At 53.0% G+C, this 17930-nt stretch overlaps 1 protein-coding gene across 11 annotated transcripts in view; it reads right to left on the bottom strand.

Moving 5' to 3' along the window:
• Wnk2 (WNK lysine deficient protein kinase 2) overlaps positions 1–16250 on the bottom strand; it is a 107618-nt gene extending 91368 nt beyond the window's left edge. For 6 of the 11 annotated variants that reach the window (XM_021180037.2, XM_021180038.2, XM_029468368.2 and 3 more), the window contains exons 1-2: positions 15711–16249; positions 14499–15181 (exon numbers count right to left, since the gene is read on the bottom strand). In XM_021180037.2, coding sequence (XP_021035696.1) covers positions 14499–15179 — 681 coding nt within the window. In that variant the 5' untranslated portion in view covers positions 15180–15181; positions 15711–16249. Of the gene's footprint in view, positions 1–14498; positions 15182–15710 lie in introns of all 11 variants that reach the window. The other 5 variants (XM_021180036.2, XM_029468369.2, XM_085831106.1 and 2 more) reach the window with 1 other exon arrangement.
• Between the last annotated feature and the right edge of the window lie 1680 nt (positions 16251–17930).

Raw genomic sequence — 17930 nt, 5'->3', positions numbered from 1 at the left:
AACCTGCCTGAAAACCATCTGCAAGCCATCAGGGAAGCAGCCAGAGAGGCTGGAACGTTCCAATGTCACCATCTCAGTCCCCAGAAGGGAACAGAGTAGGCCTTTGTCTCTCTATCACTGCGGTCATCAAATATTTACAGAGGCTGACAGGCCATTTCAGACAGGCCAGAAGTGAACCTCACAGGCTCTTCCTGGGGCAAGAGGAGACATAGCTGGGGAGCTGGGAAGGAGGGGGGGGCAATAGACACAGAGGTACAGGCAGTCACTGGGAGGAAAAGGGGGAGACTCTAGCAGAATGCTGTCTCAGGGCCTCAGCCAACATCTCACCTGGGGCTTAGGTCCCAATCATCAGGAGAAAGTACCCAGGGCTATCAGCCAGCTGGGCGGGTACTCTGGCCCTGCTCCCATGAGTTCTGCCACACAGAGGAAGTGGCAAGGGCATGAGCCACCTGCAGAGAGCACTCACAGGGAGCACACACACACACCCCAAATTTCCTGCAGCGCTGGCTCCCCAATCTGGCACAGATGTCCCTTTCTCTTCTGGTGAAGGCCATCCTAAGACAGCACTTGGGGGGCAGGGGTGTCCACAGCGTCTGTGTATCCCAGGTTGGCCCCATACACATCATGCAGCCAGGAATGACCTTGAACCGCTGATCCACCTGCTTCCGCTTCTTGAGAGTGCTAGGATTACAGGTGTACACAGCACCACACCTAGTTTAGTCCATGCTAGGGACTGAGCCCAAGACTTCGTCCACGCTAGCCAAACGTGTTAACCAAGTTAAAGCCCCAGCACCTATCATCCAATTTCATCTTGAACTTATAAAAAAAAAAAAAACTAGTAACCCAGAAGGAACAGGTTCTGGGCCACCACCACACCTGTCCCTGACTCCACCAAAGATGGGCAAACGGTGTAGAAAACCCAGAACAAGCTTCAAACCTCAGATGGCGTTTCAGTGAATACCAATCTCACCTATGTGAGGCTACCTATAAATGCAGTATCACCTCCACTCCTAGGGGCTAAGGCTCACCCACACACAGCACCCACCATACCCAGTAGGGTCAGCACAGCAGGTCAGCAAGCAAAAAAGGGACTTGTCCCCACCTCCAGGCACGGTATAAGTGGACTTTGGCTCTCTGGAAACAAAGGTGCCCACATGGGCTCAGCAGATAGAAGTTCTCAGCATGCTTTCTTAACCCAACAGTCTCTCAGCAGCTGAAGTAACCTCACTCAGCCATGACCTGTCTGCTGTGGCATTGGGCCAGCCCCTGACATTGTGCCAAAGGCTTGGGGATCACAGGGTTTCTGAAACTCCCTGCCCCAAGGATGAGGGGACGGTGACACATGTCCAGGCCCCTTCTCACTCCCCTCCACAGCCTTGTGTTTTCCACACTTACTCCAAAAGGGTCAAATCCTCTCCTCTGATGAAACTAACTACCAAGGAGAAGAAACACCCAAGCCTGTCTGAGACAATATTGGAAGCTTGCTGCCCACTGGCCTGGCAGGATGATCTCCTGATGTGAAGACGAAATGGCACCCCTTAATACCCCTAACTTACAGAAGTACAAACCCTGCTGCCAAAAGGGGGTAAGGGGGTCAAACAGTCAGGCTCAGGCAAGAGACAGGAGAAGCATTGAGACCCTGGAGGCATGAGAACAGCTAGGAGGTACTCCACCCCAAACTCTACACCTTAGCCACCTTCTGAGGAGCAGCCAGGCAGAGACCACACCCAGGAATATGAAGAAACTCTCCTGGTGTCTCAGGCTCAGACAAAGCCCCAAGCCCCAGCCTGGAGGGGTACAGAAGTTTGGGCCATTGGATCGACAGAGGTAAGGACTGAAAAGAATCTCTGCCCACTCCTGCCCACCCCCCACCCCCCTGCAAGGGGGCAACAGTAGGGCTGACTCAGGAACAATTTACAATGTAATGGACCTGTTCCCACATTGTTCAACCAATGTCAGGTGGGATGTGGGGCTCGGGTGGGTGGGGGTGGCCCTGAGCAGTTGGTGAGACCTCTCTATGTATGTCAGTGAAGCTGTAGTATGACACTGAAAGACTTCCCAAGAAGATGGCATCAGACATGGTCACATTCAACAAGGAAGGAGGTTGTAGGCTCCATACCATATCCCAACCCTAAAGACAGCCACTCTTGTTAGGGTGTCACCCCAACGAAGCAGGTACACAGACAGCAGAAGAGGAACAGCTCAGACATACTCTGCCCCAATTCAGTCAAACCAGGCATCCTGTGTGGTCTCCGGAAGTCACAGGAGTTCAACCAGGAGTCTGTGGACAGGGATAGGTGGATCTCTTATCTAGGCTTCCTAACTAGGAGCTCAGAGTGAAGGGAGGCTAGGGGGTCCCTAGCAACACCAAGCCAACTTAGAACAACAGAGTAGGCCTGGAACAGTCATCGCCTACTGCCCAGCATCATCAGGTTTCATGGCAATCCTGGACTCAAAGGTGCCTGAAGTAAGACTGAACGGCCATCCTGATATCCTCTGCTTCTTCCTCAGAAGGAGAAATGGATGCAGTCCCTGCTGGGAGCTGCTCAGTCTCTAGAGTACAGGGCGTCCACGGGTGTCGGTGCAGCTATTTCTGGGCTAGAAGTACTTGTGGTTCCACAGGGACAGCAGCTTGGCCAGCCCTGTGACCTGCACATGTAGCACACCGTGGCAGCGGCTCCAGAGACACACAATCCAACCCCACTGGGCAGAAGCACCAGGTAGAACCAGTAGAGGTTCTATACGTATCATCGCGCAGAGCCTTGGAAGACAGCACCAAAGGCTAACTGGTGGTGATAAAGCGGGAAGGGGTTGTTCTAGGTGGCTGGTTCTTAACTTTCCAAATGCTGCAACCCTTTAATACAGTTTATGTTGTCGTGACCTCCCAACCATAAGATCATTTTCGTTGCTACATCATAACCGTAATTTTGCTACTGTTATGAATTGTAACACAAATTATCTGTGTTTTCCATGGTCTTAAGTAACCTTCACAGAGGGGTCATGACCAACAGGCAGAGAACCGCCATTCTAGATTAAAATAGATGTGACAAGCAAACACCACAGCAGTTTCTTCACTGACTAGAGCCCAGGTGCAAACAGGGAACCCAGAGAGAACAATTGTGGGAATCACAAGGCCACACACCAGACACATCCAACAGGATCCACCCACCTGGGCCCTGGGCATGACCCTGCAGAGGCTCTGTGGGGACCTGTCCCTATTCCTGTCAGGAGATGCTTGCTGAAGTATTCAAAGAGGAACCCAAAGTGGGTCAGATAAAACGCTCACAAATGCAGTGATGGAGAGACGGCTGAGCGCCCAGCTCCTAACTCCACTCTGCCAGTAGCTAGGGGTTTTCGAAAATTAAAAGTTTGAGGGAAATGAAAACTGGACAGCTGGGAGAAGAAAAACACTGTCATGGGGTCCAGATGGTGAGTAAAGAGCAAGGAGCAGGACATTTGGGAGGAGAGAGCAAACGGCCTCAGGGCCTGCAGATGCCTACTGTGGCCAGCTGTGGATAAGAATGGACAGGCTAGCTGGCAGGTGGGACTGACCCAGGCAGATGAGGGCTCCTTTGTTCAAAGCACCAACACTCCCCTAGAGAAAGAAATTACTCCACTGTCTGCTACCCCATCCTGGACATCCAGGGTACTCAGCCTCAGGTAACAGATCAAAACGTTATGCAAATCAAGCCTTTCCCAGACACCCTTGCATCAATGGAGGCCACAGATCGCCTTGCAGCCAGAAAAATCAAAGAAGATACCTATAAACATTTTCCATTAAGAGCTGAAATACAAGCTGGGTGGCACATGCCTTTAATCCCAGCACTTGGGAGGCAGAGGTAGGTGAATCTCTGAGTTCCAGGCCACCCTGGTCTACAGAGTGAGCTCCAAGACACTCAGAGCTACATAGTGAGACTATGTCTTGAAAAAACAAACAAATGAAACAAAACAAGAATTAAAATACAGATTAGCCCTGGGAGAAATGGGTCTTTAAAGGCTGCTGGGTTCCCATCTACCCAACTATGCATTTGCTTCCTGCTTTCAAGTGTGGTTATGCTGCCTGGAGCTGTGGCAACCCTTTTGCAGCTATGAGACAACAAACAAGAATAGGGTCAAATGTCAATATGAATAAGGAGAGCTAAAGAGAAAGAAAAAAATAATCTTATGTCCATACCATATTGGAGACCTGCTTCTGGTGAGTTGCCTCTGGGGCTCTTGATTGGCTATTTCTAGATTTCAGATTCTGGGGATGACCTAAGATTGGCATGGCTCACCACAGCTGGCTCACAGTTGAAAGTCTTCCCAACTCATTCACAAGCATACACACCAAGAGAAAGGTGAGGGATGGTGAAGGGAGGTGGTCCTCCTGAAACATCTGGCCTGAGACTGGCAGGGCTCATAGGGTCAAGACCAGCTTTCCACAGCTAGCTTCACATGCTGTCAACAGCACCACTAATTTGTGCAGGACAACGCACCATTGCAGAGATTGAAGGAAATATCATGAGAACACCGCCAACACCAGCCACCTTCCACCAGTGTCTCCGTGTGTCCCTCCCTGCCGTGGCAACGAGATGCCTTACAGAGAATGGAAAGGTGGAGGAAAGCCACGGTCTCTCATACACCCCAGCACTTTACAACACAATAGGCATTTTAAAGATACTGATAAGTTCTGCAATAACAACACCTGGCTGACCCAGAACTTCCCAGACCTCTTTCTGTAGCCTCACTTTGAGCGCATGCAAGGCATTGGAGCAACAGAGATACCCTGGGCCATGCCATCTGACCTCTCGTGGGATCCTTCCAGATGAGCCTTTCTCATCTCTGAAAATAGTTTTCATGACTGATGGGCTCATATGTGTGTCTTAGCACTTAAGGAAGTTCCTGCCCTGTGACCATGTTCATCCTAGCTGATATGTCCAGGTCCTGTAAAACTGCGGCCTTGCCTGGAGCTCCCCACTGGGAAAACCCTGGGAGCAATGCTGAGCAAAACCTCCATGACTGTAGACACTGAGCCTCTCACCAACCCCCTTCACCCTCAGGTGGGGACAGAGCTCCTGGCCATCATGGATGTCCAGAGCCTCTAGGACATAGCTGGTTCTTAAACATCAGGGTGAGGGCCACAGCTGCTTGAGGGAACCCCCCCCCCCCCCCCCGCGCCGACTCAAGGCTGCCCTGCTAGTCCAAGGACCAGCCTGCCCTTCCCTGCCTTTCCAGAGCAGAGCTGAGCTACACTCTGGAAACATCTCCCCAGGACCAGGACAGCATCCCTGAGCCAGGTAGGACCACAGTACAGCATAGCCCTTGAAACAAATGTTGAACTTATTTTTTAAATTATATTTATTTACTGAGAGGAGACACACATAAAGAGATCAGAGGTCAGACCTTTCAGGGGTCAGTTTTCTCTCTGCATTTGGGTACCTTAACTTGCTGAGCCATCCTGCCAGCCCCGGTTTTGCCCTTTAAAGCACACAGCTGTCGATTCATTTAGCACCGTCCCATCTGCCCTGGACTGGTGCATTCCTCATAGGTCAGTTTCTCCATTACTCAATGCACTTAAGATCCTTCCCTGTCTTTCACAGCTTGACAGCTCTGATCTTCTGGGTGCTGAGGAATACTCCATTTTTCTGGACGTGCCACAGAATCCACTCAACTCTGAAGGGTAGCTTTGTTACCTCTATGTTTTAACAGTTACAAATGAGACCACTAATCAACATTCATGCATGGGGCTTTACTGTGGGTGTGTGACTTCCAGTGGTTCATGAAAGGGTACTAAGAAGGAAGGCTACTGGATTCCCCATCGTGCTTAGGGAGCACTCCAGCTGCTCCATGCCTCCATTCGCATGTGGTATCATCAGCTTCTCTGACTTTGGCCATTCTAGTAGGTGTTCAATGTGCTCTCTCACTGGGGCTTCAGTTTGCATCTCCCTGGCAGCATGTGATACATCTTTTCATGCTTAGGGGCTGTACTGGCTAGTTTTGTGTCAACTTGACACAGCTGGAGTTATCACAGAGAAAGGAGCTTCAGTTGAGGAAATGCCTCCATGAGATCCAACTGTAAGGCATTTTCTCAATTAGTGATCAAGGGGGAAAGGCCCCTTGTGGGTGGTGCCATCTCTGGGCTGGTAGTCTTGGGTTCTATAAGAGAGCAGGCTGAGCAAGCCAGGGGAAGCAAGCCAATAAAGAACATCCCTCCATGGCCTCTGCATCAGCTCCTGCTTCCTGACCTGCTTGAGTTCCAGTCCTGACTTCCTTGGTGATAAACAGCAATGTGGAAATGTAAGCTGAATAAACCCTTTCCTCCCCAATTTGCTTCTTGGTCATGTTGTTTTGTCCAGGAATAGAAACCCTGACTAAGACAGGGGCCATATGAACATCCCGACAGGCAAGGTGTCCATGTAGGCCTTTAGCTTACTTTATTAATGTTATTTTTTAATCTGGTTGTTTTTCCTTCTTCTTTTTTTTTTTGTTTTGTTTTGTTTTGTTTTTTGAGACAGAGTTTCTCTTTATAGCCCTGGCTGTCCTAGAACTCACTTTGTAGACCAAGCTGGCCTCGAACTCAGAAATCCGACTGCCTCTGCCTCCCAAGTGCTGGGATTAAAGGTGTGCGCCACCACGCCCGGCTTTTTTTTTTTTTTTTTTTTTGTGGGTTTTTATTTTGTTTTTTTTTTGTTGTTGTTGTTTTGTTTTTGGTTTTTGCTGGTTGTTTTCTTAACTGCTGAGTTCTGAAACCTTCTTTGTGTGTTTTGGATTCCTTTATCAGAGGTATCTGTCAATATTTTCTTCTAGTCTGTGACTGGTCTCTTTATCCTCTTGGCTGTGTCTTTCACAGACAAGATTTTAATTTTAATGAAGCTCAGCTTATCGGTTACCCGGTGTGGGCCATGCCTTAGGTGGCGCAGCTAAGCGATATTGCCGAAGCCAAGTTCGCCTTGGTTTTCACCTGGCTTCTGAGCACTTTAGACTTAGATGGGATCCTTTCTAGGCTTGCATGCACTCTTCGTCCTGTCTGAAGTGTGTGTGTTCTTTCTTTACCTTGTGTGTTGTGTCTTTTTGCAGAGCTGAGGTGGACCCTAGCTCACTCAGCAAGCGCTGCGGTGAGCTACATCCCTGGATTGGAAGGTTACCTGTCACAGCACCGTTTGTTGAAAGGCCTCACACTACTCTATTGAAGTCTCCTTTATTAAAGCTGTCACCTTCCTCAGTGTGGGTCTTCTTCTGGGTTCTCTCTCCTATTCTCTTCATCTGTCTCCCTTCTGCCAACACCACACTATCTCCATCAGTTCTCTCTTATTCTTTTCCATAGCCCTAATATATATTTAATGAAAGCTGGCTTGGAAGCAGTAACCCAATATTCTGGGGACCAGGAACAAAACTGGACTTCAAAACGCTGGGAAGGAGGTGAATTTGCAGCTACCATCCACCCACCAAACCCTGTCACCCCGCCTGCTAGGCAGAAGGTTTCACCCTGGGGTACCAGTGGCTACAGCCAGGTCCTGACTTGCCTTTCGAAACTCCAGCTGCTCTGCTTCACACCCTGACCCTTATCTGCAACCTGGATGATGAAGCTGGTACAGCCCAGAGCCCCGGGCTCTACTGCTCACAACCAGGTGGGGAGCAGGGCTCAGCCCTGAGAGGATCAACTTTCTCTCCAAAGCAAGTGCAGGCAGGAAGAGGACCACGTCAGGTCCATCCGTGTGCTCTGAGGGATGCGACTCTGAGGGCTCAGCAGCACCATCCGCTATCCAAAGATAAAAACACTAAGGTGCCCACCGATCAGAATCAGGTAGCAGGGTTTACACACACACACACACGTTATCCATGTGTATAGGTTCAGAATCTGTGGTGGCATACCTTACCTGGCTATATGTCCCCAAATCTCCTTCCTACCACTACTCAGTGTAGCGCTTGCCTAGTATCCATATCAGCTCTGCAAAAAAGACACGAGGGTCTCACCACACACAGACACTGGCCAGGAGCAGACCACAAAGGAGACCAGATACACAGCCTAAACCTCCACTGGACCAGGTCAAGTTCTCCTCCATTACCGCAGTAACCTGGGCCCCAAGCATTCACACTGGACACATTGCAGCCTTGGCCCAAAGTCAAATCTAAGCCACAAGCCCTAAGAGACACCTACAGGGCACCAAAGAGTCACGAGTAAAACTGCGCTTTCTGGAAGATGAGCAGCCAAGCTCTGAACTGCAGCCGGGCCCTGCCCAAACTGTGAACTTGCCTTGGATAGCCAGCTAGCAAAATGGAGATGACACTAACAACTTCCTTATTGTAATTTAGCACCTGACGCAAGGAGACACTTGCCCCCACCTGTATGACTCAGTGGCCAGAACTCACACCGGACCCGTGAAAGCCACCGGGCAAGGCCGGGGCTCCAGGAACCCCTCTTCTGACCTGGCCTCCACTGCAACTCAGACACATACACACACACACACACACACACACACACACACCCAGCCCCACCCACCTCATCCTCCACAGCTGCCTCTACACTTGAAGCTCCCAAAGGCAGGTTCTGCCAGCAAAACTGTCCTGTGTCCTGCTGGCCCAAGTCCCTGCCCATACCCACCTTCAAATCTTACACTCTCTGAACACAATCGAGTCCACTGCAGTTGAGCCTCCTCCCAACCCTGCTCTCCTAGCTGGCTCCCTGCCATGTACTCTTGCCCTCTCCTCTGCTCAGAACACCCTAGACAAAAGCCCTAGCCACACCTCCAGGCCGTGCCTGAGGCCCATCTAGCTGCCTCATCTTCCATCCATACCATACCTGCTGTTCTAGCTCCAACCTCAGGGCCTTTACACTGCCGTCCAGTCCAGATGATTCCAGTCCCTCTACCATAAGGCTCCTAAGACCCCAGCTCCCTTCCCACCGCTGCATTCTGAGATCTGCTGACACATGTCTCCTGGGATCATGATCTGATCTGTTCGCCATTGTGCTCCCAGGCCTGGAACCAGGGGCCGGGCTCAACAAAAGACCTCCTCCCTGATGAGCATGGTCACCGATGAGCTTAGAAACATTGAGCTTCAAAGCCTGCCCAATCCTCAGGTGACAAAGTGCTCTGAAGCCACCCTGACCTCAGATGTCTCTTGACCCTGCAGTCACCAACCCGATCCTCCCAGCCAGTACACCCCTACCCAGTCTTTATAACCATTCCCAGTTCAGTGCCCAGCCAATCAGATATCATCTTGAACTCCTTCAGCGCTCAGTGCCCCTTCTGTAAGTCACCATATAACCTGTCTGCTATCCCTTCAGGTTGCCTAGTCCTCAGTCAGTCTTAGGCCTGGCCACTCCCCATGTTTAACATGCAGATCAAGTGCCCAGTAGGGCGCATGCAGATAGAACACATGTGGCTATCCTCACAGAAAGTTCCAGACTGGTGCCACGGGAGGTGGATCCAGCTGCCTCACAGGTATCTGGGCACCCAGAGCTGTAGAAACACCAAGTCAAGGACAGAAGGTCATATAAACTGCATGTGCCATTTCACCCTTATGTATGAGATAGGTCCTCAGCAGAGAATGAGAAGAGAAACACAGGGCTGGAGAGATGGCTCAGTGGTTAAGAGCACTGACTGCTCTTTGGAAGGTCCCGAGTTCAAATCTCAACAACCACATGGTGGCTCACAAACATCTGTAATGAGATTTGATGCCCTCTCCTGGTGTGTCTGAAGACAGCTACAGTGTACTTACATATTAATAAATAAATCTGTGAAGAGAAGAGAAGAGAAGAGAAGAGAAGAGAAGAGAAGAGAAGAGAAGAGAAACAGAGTGTCATGATTAATCACATAAAGATCTAGCCTTGGATCAGACTCAGTTGGGCACCTCCAAAGGCCTGGGCCTCTGAGAACACCTCTGAGAACATAGAAGCACCTGCCTCTATGGGTGCCTGGACTCCCCACACCCTAGCAATGGTAACCACAGCCTAAACTGCTACTCACCATGTCTGACCACACAGCTCACCACACACACCTCAGGACACTACTCAAGAGTGAGGATGGAGGGAGGGGCCCAAGTGCGGGTGCCCACATTTCTATACCTGATGGGAAAGCCATACCCACAGTCCATTCAAAGCCAACCTTCCCCACTAAACAAACAAGACTGCGGTCAGGACACATGAAGGAGGTGAACTCAGCGCTAACACAGACCAGTTGTCAATCAGAGCTCTTCAAACGAAATTAGGCACTCAGGAGATTAAAAAAACAAAGAGAAGACAGGAAGAAGGCCAGGTGACCGCCAGCTGAATCAGGCCACGCTGTCTCAGAGTGTGTCCTCTCCCTACAAGCACCTCTGTCTGCTGGGACTGTGGCTCACTGCCTCCTGTCCCCACACCACAGGGGACATATAAGGTAGCAACCAGGGTTCCTACACAAGGCTATCACAGCACAATCCCAGGGCTCTCCAGGCCCTGGACCTGGGCCTTCCACCTCACCTAGATCCCATGAAGGCAGACAGAACCCTTGGAAAAAGCCTGAGGGGTACTTGAGCCGTCTTCCTAGGCATAAGCCATACAAGATGACCCCTTGGGTGATACCTGATCCCTGCACTGGCAGCTGAGGACACTGTGCTTCTGGCTGGAGCCTGAGGTTGGAACGCAGAGCTCTTCTAGAGGTCCACTGTTGCCCATAACACAGCAGCAGCAGCAGTACCCCCTTAGTGACTGGAGGACCCTGATCCCATCTCTCCTCTGTCCCTAGCAAGCAAGGTTTAGGCCTCATACTATTCTGCTTGGGTCCAGTCAGTCTCCAAGCTAAAGACCAAGGACTGAGTATCTCTCCAAGGTGTATGGACTCACACTTGGCACAGGGCCCCACCAGGGAGAAGTTCCAGCCATGCAAGAGTAGCATGCAGCAGAACTTCTGTAGCAGGCAGAGGCACAGAGACCCTGGGAGCCTAAATCCCCCGAAAGCAGGGAGAAACAATGAGAACAGGAGGATTCTAGGGGGCTTTGCTATTATAAAGCACTCTGTTGGGGCTAGAGAGATGGCTCAGCGGTTAAGAGCACTGACTGCTCTTCCAGAGGTCCTGAGTTCAATTCCCAGCAACCACATGGTGGCTCACAACCATCTGTAATGGGATCCAATGCCCTCTCCTGGTGTGTCTGAAGACAGTTACAGTGTACTTGTACATTAAATAAATAATACATTTTTTTAAAGAAATAAGGCACTCTGTTATCAGGGATAAAGTGCAGTCAAAGGACAAATGACAGGGCAGGAGGAAATATTTTCAAATACCACCCTCCCCACGCCACCCCTCCACCCCCACCCCACCCCACCCCCCCACCCCCGTGTAAAAGAAAAGACAATTCAAGTTCCAGCTTGGCATGGCTACAGTTGAGAAGGTGGGCCATCTCCCTGTCCTTGATGTGGAACAAGTACACACCGCTTGCTCTCCCTTGTCAAGCCCTTTCAACACAGAGTCACTAAAGGGAACCCAGTGTCCTCTAAACTACTCACAGGCCTGTGACTGTGTTGATTCCGCCTCTTGGCAGAGAACCCTGGAAAGAGACTCCAAGCAGTGTGCCACTGGGGAGACCACACTGGGACCACCTCTGAGGGTGCAAAAAAGAAAGTGGCCACTTAGTGGGCACCTGTGTAAACAGACCAAAGTCCTTTGGAGGCTAACCGCCCCAGGAGAAAAACAAAGTCCTAACAGACCCTCTCTTCACCATGCCATCCGGGATTCAGGAGCCTTACCCAGCAGTTGGAAACACTGGAGACTGCAGAGGTTCAGGAAAAACCCAGTACATGGTGGATAAACAAGACTCCCTTCTGAGTCCAAAGCCAAGAACTCTACAGCCCATACCCTAATGGGGTCCTCAGCACAGGATGCATAGGGATCCTACCCTGACCCAGGACAGAGACTCTGGCTCCTCTCTCCTAGCCTATGCCCTGATCTGGGTATCTGTAGAATCCCTGCGGCCCCACTATCTCCTCCACCCAGGATACCATGCAGGGGCCTCTGGGTGGGTTCTCCCAGAGCTCTGTACAGCAAGCCTGTGCCCCACACCCCAGTCAGGCTTCTGCCATCTCCCTGATCCTGTGACACCCAGCCATCTCCTGAATGGTATCAGACAGTTAATCAGTGTTCCCACGGCTGACATAACTTGTGTGTGATCTGGAGGCTCTCACCCAGGGGGCTCTAAGCAGGCCCAGACCTCTGTCATGTGAGTTGTCCCCAGGGTGCTCCGGATAGAGGAGGGTAACCCCATACAATGCATTGCAGCCCAAACTAAACATTAACAGCACCTCTCACTGAAGAAAATGTGAAAGCAGTTTCCCCGCCTACTGGGGGGCTCTCAGTCTCCCACAAGCAAGGAACAGCACTAAAATTCAGAAGCTACCCCATTTTTACCTCGAGCCAAGTATCCAAAGACCCCTGGCCAGGGTCCAGGCCCCGCCCTCTGCTGCCCCGCCCACAAGGGCAGGCTGTCTTGCCTTGCCTTAAAGGGAAGGAATTAACAAGAGTCCCAGGCCTCTGCAATGCCTCTGCCAGATAGGCAGGCTTGGCCTGTGGAAGTCTCTCACATCCAGCCTGCTGGAGCACCCCTGCTCTGTCCTCTACCCTCAGTGACATTCCATAGTAGCAGCACCAGCAGGTGCTCAGAGAGCCACGCTGGTCATCTGGCAAGAGCAGTAAGGCGGGGAGCCAAGAATCATGCCATTCTCCAGAATCGAGACTCAGATCCCCTTGCTTGATCCTCTCTCCTTGTGTGCCTCTTCAGGTAGCAGGGACACAGGGCATACACACTTCAGGACCCTGGGACAAAGACTGTCCCTCCCCATCCCCACCCATTCTGCACAATCAAGACTCTCTCTCTGCAAGGTCTAGGACAGTGATTCTCAATCTGTGAGTCAAGACCCTTTCAGAGGGGTCACCTAAGACTATGGGAAAACACAGATACTTATGATTCATAACAGTAGCAAAATTACAGTTACAAAGTAGCAATGAAAATAATTTGGTGGTTGGGGGTTTCCTAAGACTGTTGGAAAGCAGATATTTACATTGTGATTTATAACAGTAGCAAAATTACAGTTATGAAGTAGCAATGGAAGTAATTTTCTGGTGGGGGGGGGTCACCACAACATGAGGAACTGTATCAAAAGGGTTGCAGTGTTAGGGAGGTTGAGAAGCACTCCACTAGGACATGCCAGGCAAAAGTCAGGGGTGATCCTCATAGGAACCATGAAGGAGGAAGGAAACTCAACTCCTGCTGAAAGTCTCCACTGACCCTCGCATGTGAAGCCGTATTTCCATGACAGCACCAAAGGGCAGTATGGAGACAAGACCTTTGAAGCTCTTTGTCTCAGAACTGATGACAGGTCACCTCTGAAATGAGCCCAGCTTGTACACGCACACACGCAGAGAGCACCCTGCAGGTGCTGAGAACACAGCACCTGCATCCCATTTCCCAGCCAAAAGTGCAGGCATCCTGCATCGGACAGCAGCCCTGGCACCCAGCTCACCCAGGTTTGCCCAGGATGCATTAGCCCTGGAAGGGCCAGCTAACTTTAAGGGCCAGCGGGTAGGCTTACACCTCCAGCCAGCACTCTCCCAGTTGGCCCCTGCCTGACAGCTGCCCCTCCCTCCCAGTAAGGGAGGGCCTGTAAACACCCCTTGTGACAGGAGCTGCCTCCTCTTCCAAGGCTGGCCCCAGGACGGCTAGGGTTGCGGTTTATATAATCCTCAGGGCCAGGGCTGACACAGCTAACGTGAGGGCAAGGTTATGAAAAATACATGCTGCGCCTCTGCTTCCAGAAAAGAAAGGAAAAAAAAGAGAGAGAGAGAGAGAGAGATACAAGAGAGAGGTGGAAGGAAGAAAGGGGGTGGGGAAGAGGGAAAGAGAGAGGAAGAAAAAAGGCAGGCCTTTTTTTTTTTTTTCCCATAATTTTCACTCACACAGCTAACGTGTGAACAAACCAGGCTCTTAGAACACCAGGAGGCTGCTGACAGGGCTTCTTGGCCTTGGCCAGCAGAACACCAAAGACCCACCAATCATCATTCCTGAATCTGAGGAAACCCTTGCAGGCATCTGCAGTTATCACACATACATCTTGCAGGGTACAGGAAAAATGCTAATTTGAGGACAGCTGGGAGCTTCCAAGGCACCTAGAAAAGGTCCTAAAGACAGCGTTCTCTCTCACTACCCTCCAGTCCCTACTGAGCCAGTACAAGTGGGTTCTGAAGACGGACAAGGAGCATGGGCTGACAGAACAAACCTCCACTGACCACTCCAGAGCCTATGTCACCATGGGCACAGCACATACCCAGCCTTGACCTCCAAGATGGCAAGCCTCAACCTGTGTGTGCACAGGTCCAGAAACAGCACCAACAGGCTAGCCATACACGCGGCACATATCCTGCAGGACACCCACACAGAGGGTGACACATACCAGCCACCATCCCCAGGGCTGCCTAACGCCCTGTATATGAGCAAGGACACACCCAAGGACGCATTTGCGGACAGCCCACCTGCGGGGCACGGCGCTCACCTGCAGTTCACACCATGCTACCTCCACCCAGGTCTCCGTGTCCAGCCCCTTGTAGACCGTCTTGAAGGAGCCCCGGCCCAGCTCGATGTCGAACTTGAGGAAGCGGCCGTCCAAAGAGGTGGCCACGGCCTTGAGGTCGTCCTCATCGTCCTCCTCCTCTTCAGGTTCATCCTTGCGTGCGCGCCCGGGCTCCGGCTTTGCCTCGGTGGCTCCAGCGTCCTCCTGTGTTGGGGCCGGCGCCTCCTCCTGCCTCGGGCTGCCGTCGGGGACCGGCGCGGCTGCGGCTGAGGCGGTGGTGGGATCTGGGCTGGGCTCCTGCGTGCCCGCTCGCTCCGGGCCAGGGTCCGAGGGGGCACTCAGGGAGCCGGAAGGCGCAGCGGGCGCGGCGGGCGCGGGCGCGGCGGGGCGGCCCCGGGCGCGCTCCGCGATGAGCCGGCGTGTCTTGCAGAGTAGAAGCACCCTGCGCTGCAGAGGCTGTGGGGGCTGCGCGCTCGGCGTCTCGGCCGCCTCCAGGCCCGGCGGCTCCTCCTGGTCCGACTCCACCACGCTGCGCCGCAGGAAGCGCTGGGGCCCGAGCCGCGCCGCCCTCGCCCGCGGCTCCGCCATGCCCGCCGACCCCGTGCCGCGCCCGGCTTCCATCAGCGCTCCGGGGGCGTCTCGGCGGCCGCCATCGCCGTCCATCTCTGCGGGCCAAGGACACACGGGCCCCGCGTGAGCGCCAGCCCCGCCGCACCTGCCTGGGCCGCGGGATGAGACAGCGCCGCCTCTGGGCCCGCGCCCTGCCCAGCCCCACCGCAGAAGTGACCTGCGGGGCGGTCCTCTGCGGGCTCCGGGGAGAGGGGCTGCAGACCGGACCCCGAGGCGAGGATTGCAAGGGGATGCCCTGCTTCACTCAGCTCCGAGCCGGGAACACGGCCTGTCTCTAGCTGTCCCAGGGACTCCAGGAGGGACGACCTGCTAGGTGTCCCCGAGGGCTCAAAGGAGCTACAGAAGGGCTCGGGAGGCTGGAGAAAGGGGTCAAGGCCAATACAGGAGCGACCCCGCTAGGCTATCCCGCGAGCGGGTGGGGAAGGGACAGGGAGGCCCGGGGTAAAGGGAAGCACCGGACAGGAGCAGGCGCCACAAAGGACGCGGGCCCGGGGCGCGCGGGGAGGGGGCTGCGGCGGCGCGGCGCGCACACAAAGGCGGCGAACGGGAGAGCTCGATACTCACAGGGCGAGCGGGCGCTGTCCATGCCCGCAGCCCAGGGACCCGGGCGAGCGAGGAGGGCGAGGCCGCGCTCCGGGGCCAGAGTCCTCTCTCGGGGCCGCGTCGCGCTGGGGCGGGGTCCTGGCTGCGGCGGGGGTCGCCAGGCCGTTCTGCTCCTACGATGCTGCTCCCTCGGGCCGGGCCGCTGCGGGGCCGCGCTCCCGCGTGCTCCTGCCGGCTCCGCGCGCCTCCGCTCCCGCACCGGCTCCGAACTAGCGCGCGGGGAAGGCGGGGCTTCCGTTCGTCCCACCCTCCCCAAGACCGGAGCGCGGGGCGGGGCCTGACACGCCCACCTGGCTGCGGCTGAGCGCTGCCACCTGCGGGATGCTCCCCATGGCCTCCACCTGCGGCTAGGGTTCCAGGCCGGCGCCTGGCCCTGAAGCTCTTTGGAAGTGGTCCGCTGAACTGTGGGGACTTGAGGGGCTCTATTTTCCCCGGAGGTGGCAGGCCACAGACAACGTGACTTAGCCAGAGAGCCAAATCCTGAAACCTATGCCAAGACAAAACAGACAACCCCAGGATATCCTACCCCAGAAGCCCAAGTATGGTTGCAAAATTGGAGTGTCTTCCGGGCCTTTCTGTACTGCCAGGATATGGGAAAACCTCACTATCATCCACGGACGTTGGTACCAGTAAGCGCTGTGTCCCTTTTTTCCATTAAGCAAATCCAGATCTCAAAGACAGATGTCCTTATGCCCTGATCAGTAGCGTGGTGGCCCAAGCCTGTAATCCCAACACGGGGGGGGGGGCGGCGGCGGGGGGGACTATGCGGGGCAGAGGATACTTGATCCGGGAGTTGGACCACATGGCAATAAAGGAACCAGGAACCATCTCAAAAATAAATGAAAAAAAAAATAGAAAGGACTTCTCTGTCCTAAATCTCAGAGGTCCCAAGATGGAGACCGGAAGAGGTTTCCAGAAACCCCTTGACTTACCATATTGATTGCCATCTTTCCCCACCCTCAACCCCCTCAGGAGCTTCTCTCTCCACCCCCTGAGCTACTCAATTCCCCCAGACAAGCCCTTACCCCGGGCATCTCTGAACCTGACTGCAAGGGTCACAGAAGACTGACCTGATTTCTGAGCCCATGCTAGGCACCTGCTTGAACCCACATCTCACTTGGGCTCACTGGTTGTGATGCACATCATTGGGGCTACTTCACCTGAAGAAAACAGCGCAAAGGAAGATACCAGAATGTTCTGATCTCTTTGCTCATCCTGATGGTATGGCACCCTGTCAAAGATGCAAGTTACAAATGTGAACCGATGTCCAGCAGCTGCTGGCCTTAGAGCCTTTGACACCAGCAACTCATAAGACAGAAAAGCCAACAGAGGCAACACATCCTTCACGATTAAAGGGAAACAAATGAAGATAGAGCTGTTACCCAGTGACAGGATTTCCTTGGCCTTGCTAGGGGTTGTCAGTGGATGCTGATACCAGTCAAAAGTAAGTTTAAAAGGTTGATGTTCAAGTCTCTTCCTAGCTGAGTTGGGTGGTAGCACACTGTCTCCTTAAAGGGGGAATGCTGGGACTACTTACGTTATGAAAACTGAGAGCCATCTAAAGTTAGGACTCCAACATATACCCCAGAGACCCAGGGGTTAAATCGTGTACTTGTCACTGAACTGGGCATTTGCCAGATGCCTGTTAATTTATATTATCTCATTTCTCATCTACCTTGGGAGTCAGGCATGAATGCAAAGCCCACTCAAGCCGGAAGCAGAGCGCAGGTGCCAGCTCTGTGGGTCTGAGTGTCTCTGGAGATGGGGATCCAAGCTGCACCTCCCAAGCTGGGGCAGAATGTGGGTGAGGACCACTACAACTTCACTAAGGAGACTAAAGACCCCACCCAGTATTGCCTCTCCTAACCTGAGCCTGCAGAATGTAATTTCTCCTGGACAGGGTTTATCCAGCCAAGGCCCTCTGGATCCTGGCATGTATATGGAAGCTATAATATGCAGGGCCTGTGTAAGAGAAATCGTGACAGAAGAGTCTCAGCATGCTAGTCTGTCTGTCTCCCAACAGGACACAGTGACAGCCTGTGGCATATACCTGCTGAGTGACTAGTGATGAAAGCAGCCAGCCACTTACAACGCCTAATCAAAGTGTTGTGGTGCATACCTAGAACCCTATCACTCAGGAGGCAGAGGCCAGCCTGGGCTACCCAGTGAGACCTCAGCCAT

The sequence above is a fragment of the Mus caroli genome, unplaced genomic scaffold (genome assembly GCF_978045245.1).
Source record: "Mus caroli unplaced genomic scaffold, Mus_caroli_1 scaffold_15, whole genome shotgun sequence".
NCBI lineage: Eukaryota > Metazoa > Chordata > Mammalia > Rodentia > Muridae > Mus > Mus caroli.
Note: the sequence above shows the minus strand (reverse complement) of the source record. Positions and strands in the feature narration are given on the sequence as shown.